This window comes from Andrographis paniculata, unplaced genomic scaffold, assembly GCF_009805555.1.
Source record: "Andrographis paniculata isolate CXL003 unplaced genomic scaffold, ASM980555v1 Contig86END, whole genome shotgun sequence".
In the NCBI taxonomy this organism is placed as follows: domain Eukaryota; kingdom Viridiplantae; phylum Streptophyta; class Magnoliopsida; order Lamiales; family Acanthaceae; genus Andrographis; species Andrographis paniculata.
In genome coordinates, this window is record NW_026137624.1 from 1,862,142 (window position 1) to 1,872,743 (window position 10,602).

Below are 10,602 nucleotides of genomic sequence, written 5' to 3' on the forward strand. Positions count from 1 at the left end.
AATATGAAAAAATGCATAATAATAATAATAATAATTTGTTATATAAAATCTCAATTATGTATATAATATTGGATAAGCTCAAATTAATTAATATTAATTAACTTATATACTACACTTACATACATATATTTTTTTAATCTAGTACGTATTTAAAAAATAATTATTAATTATAAATACATTTTTGCAATACAAAAAGTAATTAAAAATAAGTGAAGATACAGTTACATCACATATGATTTTGTGTATAATATGAAATAAATAATTTAATATAGTATCATATATATATATATAAACAACAATTAAAAAGAAAGAAAAATATATAAATAATCATTGTGTATATCTTATATAAGAAAAATATATAAATAATTATTGTGTATGTCTTACATATTATTTAAATAAAATAAAAAAATTATTATTTGCAATGGTCAATCCAATTGTACAATCAATTAAAAAAAAATCAAAATAAATAGAAATTCATACTTTTTGAAAAGGTGAGTCCCACAGTGAGTTCAAATATAAATATATTAATCATTTATATAAATATAATATATATTATTTATATGAAATAAATAATAACGTATGTTAAAATAATTAATTCAAATCTTATACTAATTGATAATTTTATATATAATTCTTAGATTTGAAATATTTAAAAAATAAATATTAATTAATAATAAATTAATAACATTAATATCCTACACTATAAATATATATTAAATGTATTTAATTAATAATAAATTAATAACATTAATATCCTACATTATAAATATATATTAAATGTATTAAAAATATATTGAAGAAAATAAACTTATAAAGAAATAATCAATAATCAATTAAATTGTATCATCAATTAAAAAAAATACAAAATAATTAAACCAATCAAATTATACAATCAATAAAAAAAATACAAAATAATTTCAATCAATGACCAATAAAAAACATATTGGCCTACAATGCTTTAACCAATCAAATAATATAACCAATCAAAAAAAAAAAAATTCAAAATTAATCTAAATTTATGCTTTACATTGTGGTGAGAGCCACAATGAGCTCCTATAATATTATATATATATATATATATATATATTATATGGCGCGCGTGTGGAAAGAGAGAACATTAATTTGCCCCTTCAACGAATATATCATTTTGTATGTTTAGAATGATTCCCATTATGACGATGATGATGATAAGAATTCTTACAAAAATTCGAACCCACGCATGATTATTCTGTATCCTTCAATGTCCGGTAATTATCATAAGAATTCGAACCGTATCCCTTCCTATCTGTTTCAAATCTCCTCTTTTATTCTTACAATAGTTTGCTTGGCTTGATCATAACTCAACATTCGATCACCATGTCTTGCCATGCAAATTAAAATCCAGGAAAAGAAAAATATATATGGATCTTTTTGGTAAGGCAAAATCCGTGAGGCTGATGAGCTACAACGACAGATACCTAACGGCAGACGGCGACCAGCAAACGGTGACGCACACAAGCCACAGAGAATCATCGTCGACCATATGGACGGTGGAGATGATGGAGGATGAAAACGACTTCATCCGCCTCAAGAGCTGTCACGGGACGTATCTAACGGCGTCAAGCTCCCCGTTTCTTCCCGGGGTCACCGGCAAGAAGGTCATCCAAACGGAAATGGAGTCATCGTCGTATTGTGATCCTGCACCCAAATGGCAGCCATTGAGAGACGGCATGCAGGTTGCTCTATCGCTCGATCGATAATTAAGATATATATATATGTGTGTGTTTATTTGATATATATATTATTTATTTCGTTATCATTTATATATATATGAATGATCGATCCATCCATCCATCAGGTGAGGCTGAGGTCATTTTGTGGCAACTATTTAAGGCCTAACGGCGGCCTCCCTCCGTGGAGAGGCTCCGTCACGCACGACGTGCCCCACCGGCCCAAGACTCGGGACAAGCTCTTATGGGATGTGGAAGTTGTCGAGAAAAGCGCCGATAATAAGCAAACAACAGACTAGAGGAATGGTGACAACCTTTCGAGAAATCAAGTTAAGAGAGTCGAACCATTTCTTCTGACTCTCTTTCAAATTCGATAAATGTTGATTGATCGTATATTTCATTATAGTTCTATGATTCAAATTGGATCTTTTCACTATCCAATATCTCCTCCTCCCTTTCATTTTTTCCTCTCTCGCCGGCCTATTTCTTTTTTGATATTGTTTCTTATGATTAATCTGTAGTTCAAGGGCACTTTTCCTAATCCGAGTTTGAGATAGAAGAAGACCTTGTTAAGCAAAAAAGCCGGGAAGTGGTGAATAGACAGGTACTTAAGACAGTGCTGCCTACTCGCGAATTAGCTTCAGAGGTTCGTTATTACCGGTAGTTCCTACAAAGGATCGGACTAATGGGTGTATACAATACTTGGCCGTGAAAGTGAAAATGAAAATGAGAATAAATTTAAATTACGAGATTTCGGGGCCTAGATGAAAGATAGTCTTTGTAGCCACAAACATGAGAAGTGAAGTGATAATTGATTGCAGTTATTCACCAATTAAGCAAGCACACTGACCAGGCTGTCTTTCCTTATGAATAACATCAATTATATTGTTGGCATGCAATGCAAATCAAAACAACCATATATAATCAAGCTGCTGCGGTGTCCATCTTCAAGGTCTTCAAAATATAAGTATAAGTGAAGGCATCTTCCTGGAGCTTTTCGAACCTGCGCATAAACAAACACAATGTAGCCGAGATGAAGACTACGGCTCGTGTTGAATTTTGATGCTTTTCGAGGATTACAAAAACCACTTGAATTGAATTGAATTGTTCTGTTTTCATAAGCTACATATGTTAAATAAACAACCAATTTGTAGAATATATATATATATATGCAAATAAAATACATACCTTCCCGACTTTGAGAAATGCCCCGCGCCAAGTTCGCATTTGAAGAGCAGAATATTGTCATCTGTCTTTGTATCTCTCAGCTTTGCAACAAATTTAGCTGGCTCCGAGTATAAAACCCGTGTATCTGAAAAACAACAACACAAGTATACGAGCTGTCCGTGACAGGGAAAGTATTTTAATCAAAAGATGAAATGGTTAAAATTTCTTACCATACAAACCAGCAGTAACTAGAATGGCAGGATAACTTTGTGGAATAATCTGTCCAAACCAACAAAGTTAAGAGTAAAAATTTACAAAGAACTAAGTATATTTGAACTTGGGCGAATTAAGCAGTGGATGCATAAAAGGGCTTGTTTTTAGAAGAACAGAATGGAGTAAGTAATGCTCACATTGTCCACAGGAGAGTAAGACTTCATGTAGAAATAGAAGTTTTCTTTGCGAGGATCGCCCCATTCCTGCACCAAGACTTAAATTGAGTCGCGCCTATGATTCTATAATCAAACACACTTTCAGCAAACACCTCAGAAAGAACAATGCTAACCTCGTACTCAGCAGTTGTAAGGGGAATAGATGCATCAAGCATTGTAGTCACAACATCGACGAATGGAACCCCGGCCACAGCAGCCTTAAATAGATCTGGCCGCATGTTAAGAACAGCACCAATAAGCAAACCCCCGGCACTTCTTCCCTCAATGCAGAGTTTTTCCTTGGAACAATACTTCTTCTCCAACAAATATTCAGCACACGCAATGAAATCTGTGAATGTATTTCTTTTCTTGAGCAGTTTCCCATTTTCATACCATAGTCTCCCCATTTCGCCGCCTCCACGAATGTGAGCAAGTGCAAAGACGAAACCCCTGTCTAACAAGGACAACCTTGACGCCTTAAAGGATGCATCGTTAGGTAGCTGTTTCAGAAGTAGCATCAGTATATAATGAGACAATCGTTTTAACTTGTGAAAGAGAAGGTGGAACTTTTTTATCAAAAAATAATGACAAGCTATTCCGGCTACTCCAATGCTTCATTTAAGAAATAAAGTCAATGCTTTACCCCATAGGAACCATAACCAGAAAGAAGTAATGGATCGGAACCATCAAGCTTCACCAAATCTTTTCTATACACAATTGAAATTGGTATTTGAGTGCCATCTGCAGCAGTCGCCCACTGCCTTTCAGTTATGTAGTTTGCAGAATCAAAGCCACCCAAAACCTGAAAAAAAGAATCAAATAGTTACATGACAAGCTCAATGGTTGAAGTTATAATTTTAAGCTTCATCAAAAGTACAGCATTGACAGATACATAGAAATGTAGAAAGAGATTTAAACTGAAACTCTCAACAATGTAAGCATGGTAACTCACTGGATCAATTTTCTTGAGAACTGAAATCCCGGAGTTCATATCATAATCATAATAGGAAGGAGGTGTCCTCAAGGAGCTGTACTTAAACCTCAAAATTGTTGAAGAAAATTGTGAATCCATTGAATCCACATCGTACACAGAATCAATAAAGTCCACAGCTCGGCCACCTTCAAGTGGTCGAAGAGGCTCTCCTATTCCCGGAAGGTGATATGTCGTTATTTTGGGCAGTCCATTTTCACGTTCAAGAACAACAATATGATCACGATACAGTTGCATCTCCTGAATATTTATGCTGGTGAAAGTATGAAACATGTCAGTTGAATTCGTCATTAGATGTCAACCAAAAAGGTGCTATGAAGAATAACTATGTGGCCCCAAAAGAAAAAGGTATTAAAGTTTAACATAAATCAGGAAATGTTTCAAATTAATGTAACAGATTTAAGTACTTTCAAAGTAATTTCATGCAATTGTGAGCCTTCTAAATCATTTGGTTAAAGATTAACGTTCCTGATGTTGACAGATGAAGTTGTTGATAGATTAACCCTAAACCCTAAACCTTAAGGCTTAAAATGATAAAAGGATACTGTTTTACATTTCCTTAATCTATAAAACGTTGAAAATACATACACCTTAGTGTTAAGTTAACAAGGCAATATTATATAAGTTACATTTACTTAATTCTTCATTCCTTCAACATTTATTTTGCACAATGTATATTACATGTGATTAGGTTTAATTTACTTAACACGAAATATTTTTCGAACATACACATTCAAATTTCAATGCTTATTCGTAAATGAAATAAATAGTCTAGCATTTGTACCTTGGGCGATGGGGAAGAACAATCGTGATTGCAGATGTGTTATCAACTGGACAAGCAATTAATTCAGAATTGAAGGACTCGTTGCTTCTTCGTTTAATGAAAAAATGATTCCCGCGATGACTTGCCGAAGTCTCTATGCCATCCACACGTTGTGTTAAAGGAACAAGCCCATTTTCAGGTTTTGAAATGTCGAGGTAAAAGACAAATCTAGTAGTTTTGCTAGAGGACTCAACAAACAGAAACTTCTCACTCTCGGAAAGATCAATATCAATAGAAAACATATCATCCTTTTCATGATAAAGGCAACGATCTGATGATTGGTCAGTCCCCAGTTTATGGAGCCATACCTGCCAAAACAAAAATCAGGAAAGATGACAGGCTAATAGGTGTTGTCAAATTAAGCAAATATAGAAATAGATAAAATAGCATATTGAATCCAAAAATGCTTGAATCTTAATCACACCGAAAGCCTCAGCCTCCATCCTCAGGCCCAAGCTACCTATCTTGAGTCTGCTGTTAGCAGTGATCTACCTCCATGTCCATAAGTGATATTAAACAACTGCACCTACATTCGCTCAAAATTAATCTTACCTTCACTATTAATCCTCTTCTACATCAAAATGCATCCACTATATCCACTATTAATCCTCTTCTACATCAAAAATAATGCATCCACTATATCCACTATTGAAGAAATTAGTCACGCCAAAAACTAAAATTAAAAAAAAAAAAAAAAAAAAAAAAAAAAATTCTATGTATTAGCTCCAAGATCCAAATTCAAAGACTCGAGAGACTGTTATAAACTGTCCTTACTTTCATTGTGCAATAAATGACTAATGAATAACAAACAACATCATTCATTAATAAAATTACAGAATGAATCTGAAGAGGATTAATTATAGATTCAATAGTAGAGTGGACTTAAAGACCCAATGGAATCGATCCCATCATGTATATCTGTAATTAGGGAGATGGATTTGGTTTATTAGTTTCTCAAGTTACAATACTTGCAATATTACCTATATGTTAAAGAGCACACACTTCACTCAAGGAAATGAACTCATTCAGTAATGCAGTCACTATCAACAATTTTATCACCTTGTCTGGTCGGAGGATCTCGTCTCTAGTGATGTATGCTAAAGCATCATCGCCCACCCATTCAATACCTGGTGTAATCCTAACCAAAGGCTTCTCGACTAGTTCACCAGATTCGGCATCTATAATATATCCCGTGTAAGTTTCATCTCCTTTGGTGTCTTCTGCATAAGCTACTAATTTGTGGTTTGGACTAACCTGGAAAGAACAGAATGAAGTGGAAAGGAGTAGGTGAAAACAGAATTGGAAATAACCTGAGAATGAATGTTACAACTCTAAAGACATGGAGAAAAAATCATTGGAGAAATAAAAGATAGTGATCTTGCTTCAAAGGCGTCGACACTGTAAAATTCATGATCTTGAGCTTTGACATTTTCATCAAGAATGATATGCTCTGCAGGGGCATCAGGTCCTCTTGGCATGGTGTCATTGACAGAGGGCTCTTGAGTAACATTCACCACAGCACGGCGACAATGTTGGACATACTCTTTGCCTTTCAGGGTTCTTTCGTAATAATAGTAAGGCCCATCACGCAGTGGTGCCGATATATCATCTTCTTGCAGGCGCCCTCGTATCTCACTGTTAATTTGAGCTTCCAGTTGTTTGGTTCCTTAATGAGAAGTCGTTAAACAGTTTAAAAAACATAACAAGAAGAAGAAAGAAAAGGAAACATCTGTAAGAGAATAAACAAACTACATCGACTCAAGCATAATAATATTTCAACCAAATTTCCTCAAGTGGGTGACAGAACAAGATCTCGTTGAACTCATGACAATTAATTCTCTGTAAGTTTTTAGTTTGCTGACAAACAGTAGCCCAATTTAGCCTGTATCAACTGAATTGCCCAATGTCAGGTTTGAAATAGCACAATCAAAAGGCTTACTAATTCCCGATTAGAATTCAACAATAGATTAAATGAAGCACAGATTTCGACGATAACAAACAAATCGTTTTCCGCAAAACTCATTGTACCTAAGCCCTCAAATTAGACTTCACTTTGAGTAAATGCCAATCATCTGTAACAATCCTAAAAGGCAGTGAAAAAAACGAAAGTGGAGGATACCAGACATGGCGTGGTCGGTGTAGGCGTTCTCCTCCCGAAGATAAGCCAACACCTGAGGGTCGGAACGAGAGTCGTCCCGAAGCCAGTAGTAATTGTCGACTCGGACGTCGCCAAAATTCTCCATCTCGTGTCTCACTTTCTTGGCAACAGGAGGCTTCATGGTCGGCAACGACGAAGAGGAAGACATTGACAAAGACGACAGCAACACCCACAATCCTCCGACACTGAGACTCAGACTCCTCCTTGGGAACACAAAAGCAGACGCAGAGGAGTTGAAGAGCTTCGGTAGCGTTGGGGACGAGTTTGAGAAGTGTAGTCTTGAGGGGAGAGTGAGACCCAACTCCACTCGTCCCGCCATTGGCCCAGAGTCCAGAGATGATGGAACGCCTTCCTCATCCCAGCCTGCTTCATTACCGAATCATTCCTTATTATCATTTTTCGCTTATTGTCGTATTCTAGTATTATTTTCCTTTATGAGTCCCGCTATTATGTCACCATGATGAGAAATGATATGATTAATAAATAGTAATTAATGAATATATTAATAAAATTAATTATAATATAATATAAATAATTATATATCAAAATTAAAATAATTAATTAATCTAATTAAGATTATAAAATTTAAACAGAAAAAATATATATGGCATTACAAGTGCAATTTTGAAAAATGAAGTATTTTTTAATGATTATGTTATAATCGAACAATTAAAGTATTTTTTTTATAAATGTAAAATAATAAAATACAATATTTGTATTATATTTTTATAATATTCAATGATTAATAACGAATCTTTTCATCAATTTTTTTTTTCTTACCGCGTAATCTTTTATAAATATTATCAAAAATTTATTATGTAAACATATTTATTTAATATATTTTATTCGTTCCGGTGCAAAATTGTTATTTGATTTTTGTATCATTGTATTTGGCATTAAAAATATTTTTATATTTTAATAATTTACTTACAAATATAGTTATATTTCTATTATAAAAGAATAATAATTATATTTTATTTTTTTTATTGATTTTTATTATATATATAGATATAATAATTAATATTTACAGATGAAAGTGACAAATCTTCTTACAACCTGAAAAGAGTAAAAAAAAAAATATAACATTCAATATAAAAATAAAAAATAAAAAAAAAATCTTGCAATTTAAAAAAAAAAAATTAACATATTCAATATAATTTTTTTTTATTTTATTTTTATATTATATCCATACTACACACCCCAAAATAAATGTCAGATGCAACATACTCCTTTGTTTCTTTGCAATCATTGGATATTCAATTATTGCCCATTCATTATATATCCCAGAGAGTATATACATATTAAAAAAGTCTTTGACTTTTTTTTTATCTCATTTTGGAAGTGTTTTTTTACCAATTTCAAAATATATATCTTAACAAAAATATATATATATATATATATTACATACATTTATTATTTTATATTACTTATACAATTTTCTATATCTCATATAAAAAATATATTTTTAAACAATTTCACTAATTTACAAATTAAATTAAATATTCTTATTAAATATTACTCCCTCAGTCTCGACTACGATGTCTTCTTTACTCGACTACGATATCTTTTTTACTGTAGACACGAGAATTATGAGGTGTGTAATTAGTATATAATTAAATATATATTAGTAAAATTAATTATAATATAAAAATAATTATAGATTAAAATTAATATAATTAATTAGTCTAATTAAAATTTAAAAAATTATAAATTAAAAAATTTAAAATAAAATTAAGTGTATAATTTTTTTCAAAAAATAAAAATGACAAAATATGTGAGACATACATAAATGAAAAGATAGGCACAGCAAGTGGATCGGGAAGGGAGTATAAAATTACATACTAAACACATTGAAAAAAATAAAAATAATTTGATTTAGTAAATAGTATTTTAATGTACTCCTTTCGTCTCAACAGAAAGTATTGATTTAACTATTTTTGCTTATTCTATTAAAAGTATCAGTTTTCTAGTAAAGTAATCATACACTAATACCAAAATATTTTTAAATTTTACATAAAAATAAATATATCATTACACATATATATAAAGTACAAGGGCATCATAAAAAAATACAAATGACGAAAATATTAAATTATCTAAAATACTTTCACTAACCAATAAAATATGAGAAGGTTATCGTACAGAATTTGGAAAATTAGCACACGTAAAATATAGAAACAACACACGTCTTTATTAAATACATCATATGTTGTTTGTAATAAAAAAAATAAAAATGTGTTGTTAGTTCATAATTATAGTTTGTTGTATGATACTACGTCACGTTTAAAATCAAGCATTGTATGTGCTGTGTGACACTATATCATGTGTGTTAGGGTTATGTGTTGTATTTGTATTATATTAAAGTATATTGTGTGTTGTTTATGTTAACACCACAGCACACGGTGTGCTATTCAACACAGTGCTAAATTTTACATTCAATATTGTAATGGCCGCCCAATAAAATAAAATAATTTCTTAATCTATTACAAAAATTCAAATGAATAGTTTTGCTCAAAACAGAATGAGTAATATTTGTTAAAATACAAATTGTAATTTTTATTGAAAATCGTAGAAATTGAATAATATAAAATGTAATTTGAAATAAAAAAAAACTACATATTCCCTCCGTTCAGCTAGAAACTATATATGTTTCTATTTTGAGACGTCCAATTACAAAGTAAACATTTTATTAAATATCTCATTTTTTTTTCACAAATACCTTTATTTTACATCACATCATTACTTTTATACCAAAAAATAAGGGCAAAAATATCATTACACTACTTTATCCGTGGACGGAGGAAGTATTTTGTAATTTATTTGAAAGGTTGTAGAGCTATATATTAAAACTTCATTTCAGAGTCCTATTGGTAACGTCTATTACATTTTCAATTTTTTTTCTATAACATGTCTTACATATATTCAAAACGGTTCTAGACACATATTACTTGTAAATTTTTTATTTTGGTTTTAATTTTAAATAATAAAATATTGAATTGAAATAATTATTTGATGTGATATAAAATATGTACCAATGTAATATTTTGAATGTAAAATTAACTTTTAATATAATAGTAGTATAATAAATAAATAAATAAATAGGTATTTGATTCGATATTTTTTAAGAAAAAAATTAAAATAGCAAAGTAATGTATAAATTTGTATAGGTAAACACACCCATTATATTTTTAATGATGTGATTTCTCCAATAAATATAATAAATACTAAAGGCATATTTATTCTTTCACTTCAAAAAAAAAAAATTATTATTCATCCTGCACGATTTATAATAAAAATAAATTATTTTTTTGTCTAATAAAAAATAA

At 31.0% G+C, this 10,602-nt stretch overlaps 2 protein-coding genes across 3 annotated transcripts; one reads left to right on the top strand and one right to left on the bottom strand.

Moving 5' to 3' along the window:
- Positions 1-1,340: 1,340 nt before the first annotated feature.
- LOC127242181 (uncharacterized) lies at positions 1,341-2,442 on the top strand. 2 transcript variants are annotated; one of them, XM_051261620.1, is made up of 3 exons: positions 1,341-1,715; positions 1,838-2,038; positions 2,231-2,442. In XM_051261620.1, the coding sequence occupies exons 1-2, from the start codon at positions 1,401-1,403 to the stop codon at positions 2,006-2,008; spliced, it is 486 nt and encodes a 161-aa protein (XP_051117577.1). In that variant the 5' UTR covers positions 1,341-1,400; the 3' UTR covers positions 2,009-2,038; positions 2,231-2,442. The 2 variants fall into 2 exon arrangements, with proteins under 2 accessions (XP_051117577.1, XP_051117576.1); XM_051261619.1 differs by having other exon boundaries at positions 1,838-2,442.
- A 60-nt stretch (positions 2,443-2,502) lies between these two features.
- Positions 2,503-7,651, bottom strand: LOC127242180 (uncharacterized). The gene is made up of 11 exons (XM_051261618.1): positions 7,238-7,651; positions 6,501-6,784; positions 6,178-6,372; positions 5,080-5,426; positions 4,257-4,548; positions 3,948-4,106; positions 3,439-3,804; positions 3,287-3,352; positions 3,107-3,155; positions 2,898-3,021; positions 2,503-2,712 (listed from the first exon to the last, which is right to left on the bottom strand). The coding sequence occupies exons 1-11, from the start codon at positions 7,593-7,595 to the stop codon at positions 2,634-2,636; spliced, it is 2,319 nt and encodes a 772-aa protein (XP_051117575.1). The 5' UTR covers positions 7,596-7,651; the 3' UTR covers positions 2,503-2,633.
- Between the last annotated feature and the right edge of the window lie 2,951 nt (positions 7,652-10,602).

Bases quoted from the DNA above. Each gene is read 5' to 3' on its own strand.
- LOC127242180 (XM_051261618.1), bottom strand. From the start codon at position 7,595: ATGGCGGGACGAGTGGAGTTGGGTCTCACTCTCCCCTCAAGACTACAC. The intron at 6,785-7,237 runs GTATCCTCCACT...CTTCTCATTAAG, and splicing joins CACCGACCACGCCATGTCTG to GAACCAAACAACTGGAAGCT. The intron at 2,713-2,897 runs GTATGTATTTTA...GTTTATGCGCAG, and splicing joins CATTTCTCAAAGTCGGGAAG to GTTCGAAAAGCTCCAGGAAG.
- LOC127242181 (XM_051261619.1), top strand. From the start codon at position 1,401: ATGGATCTTTTTGGTAAGGCAAAATCCGTGAGGCTGATGAGCTACAAC. The intron at 1,716-1,837 runs GTTGCTCTATCG...TCCATCCATCAG, and splicing joins CATTGAGAGACGGCATGCAG to GTGAGGCTGAGGTCATTTTG.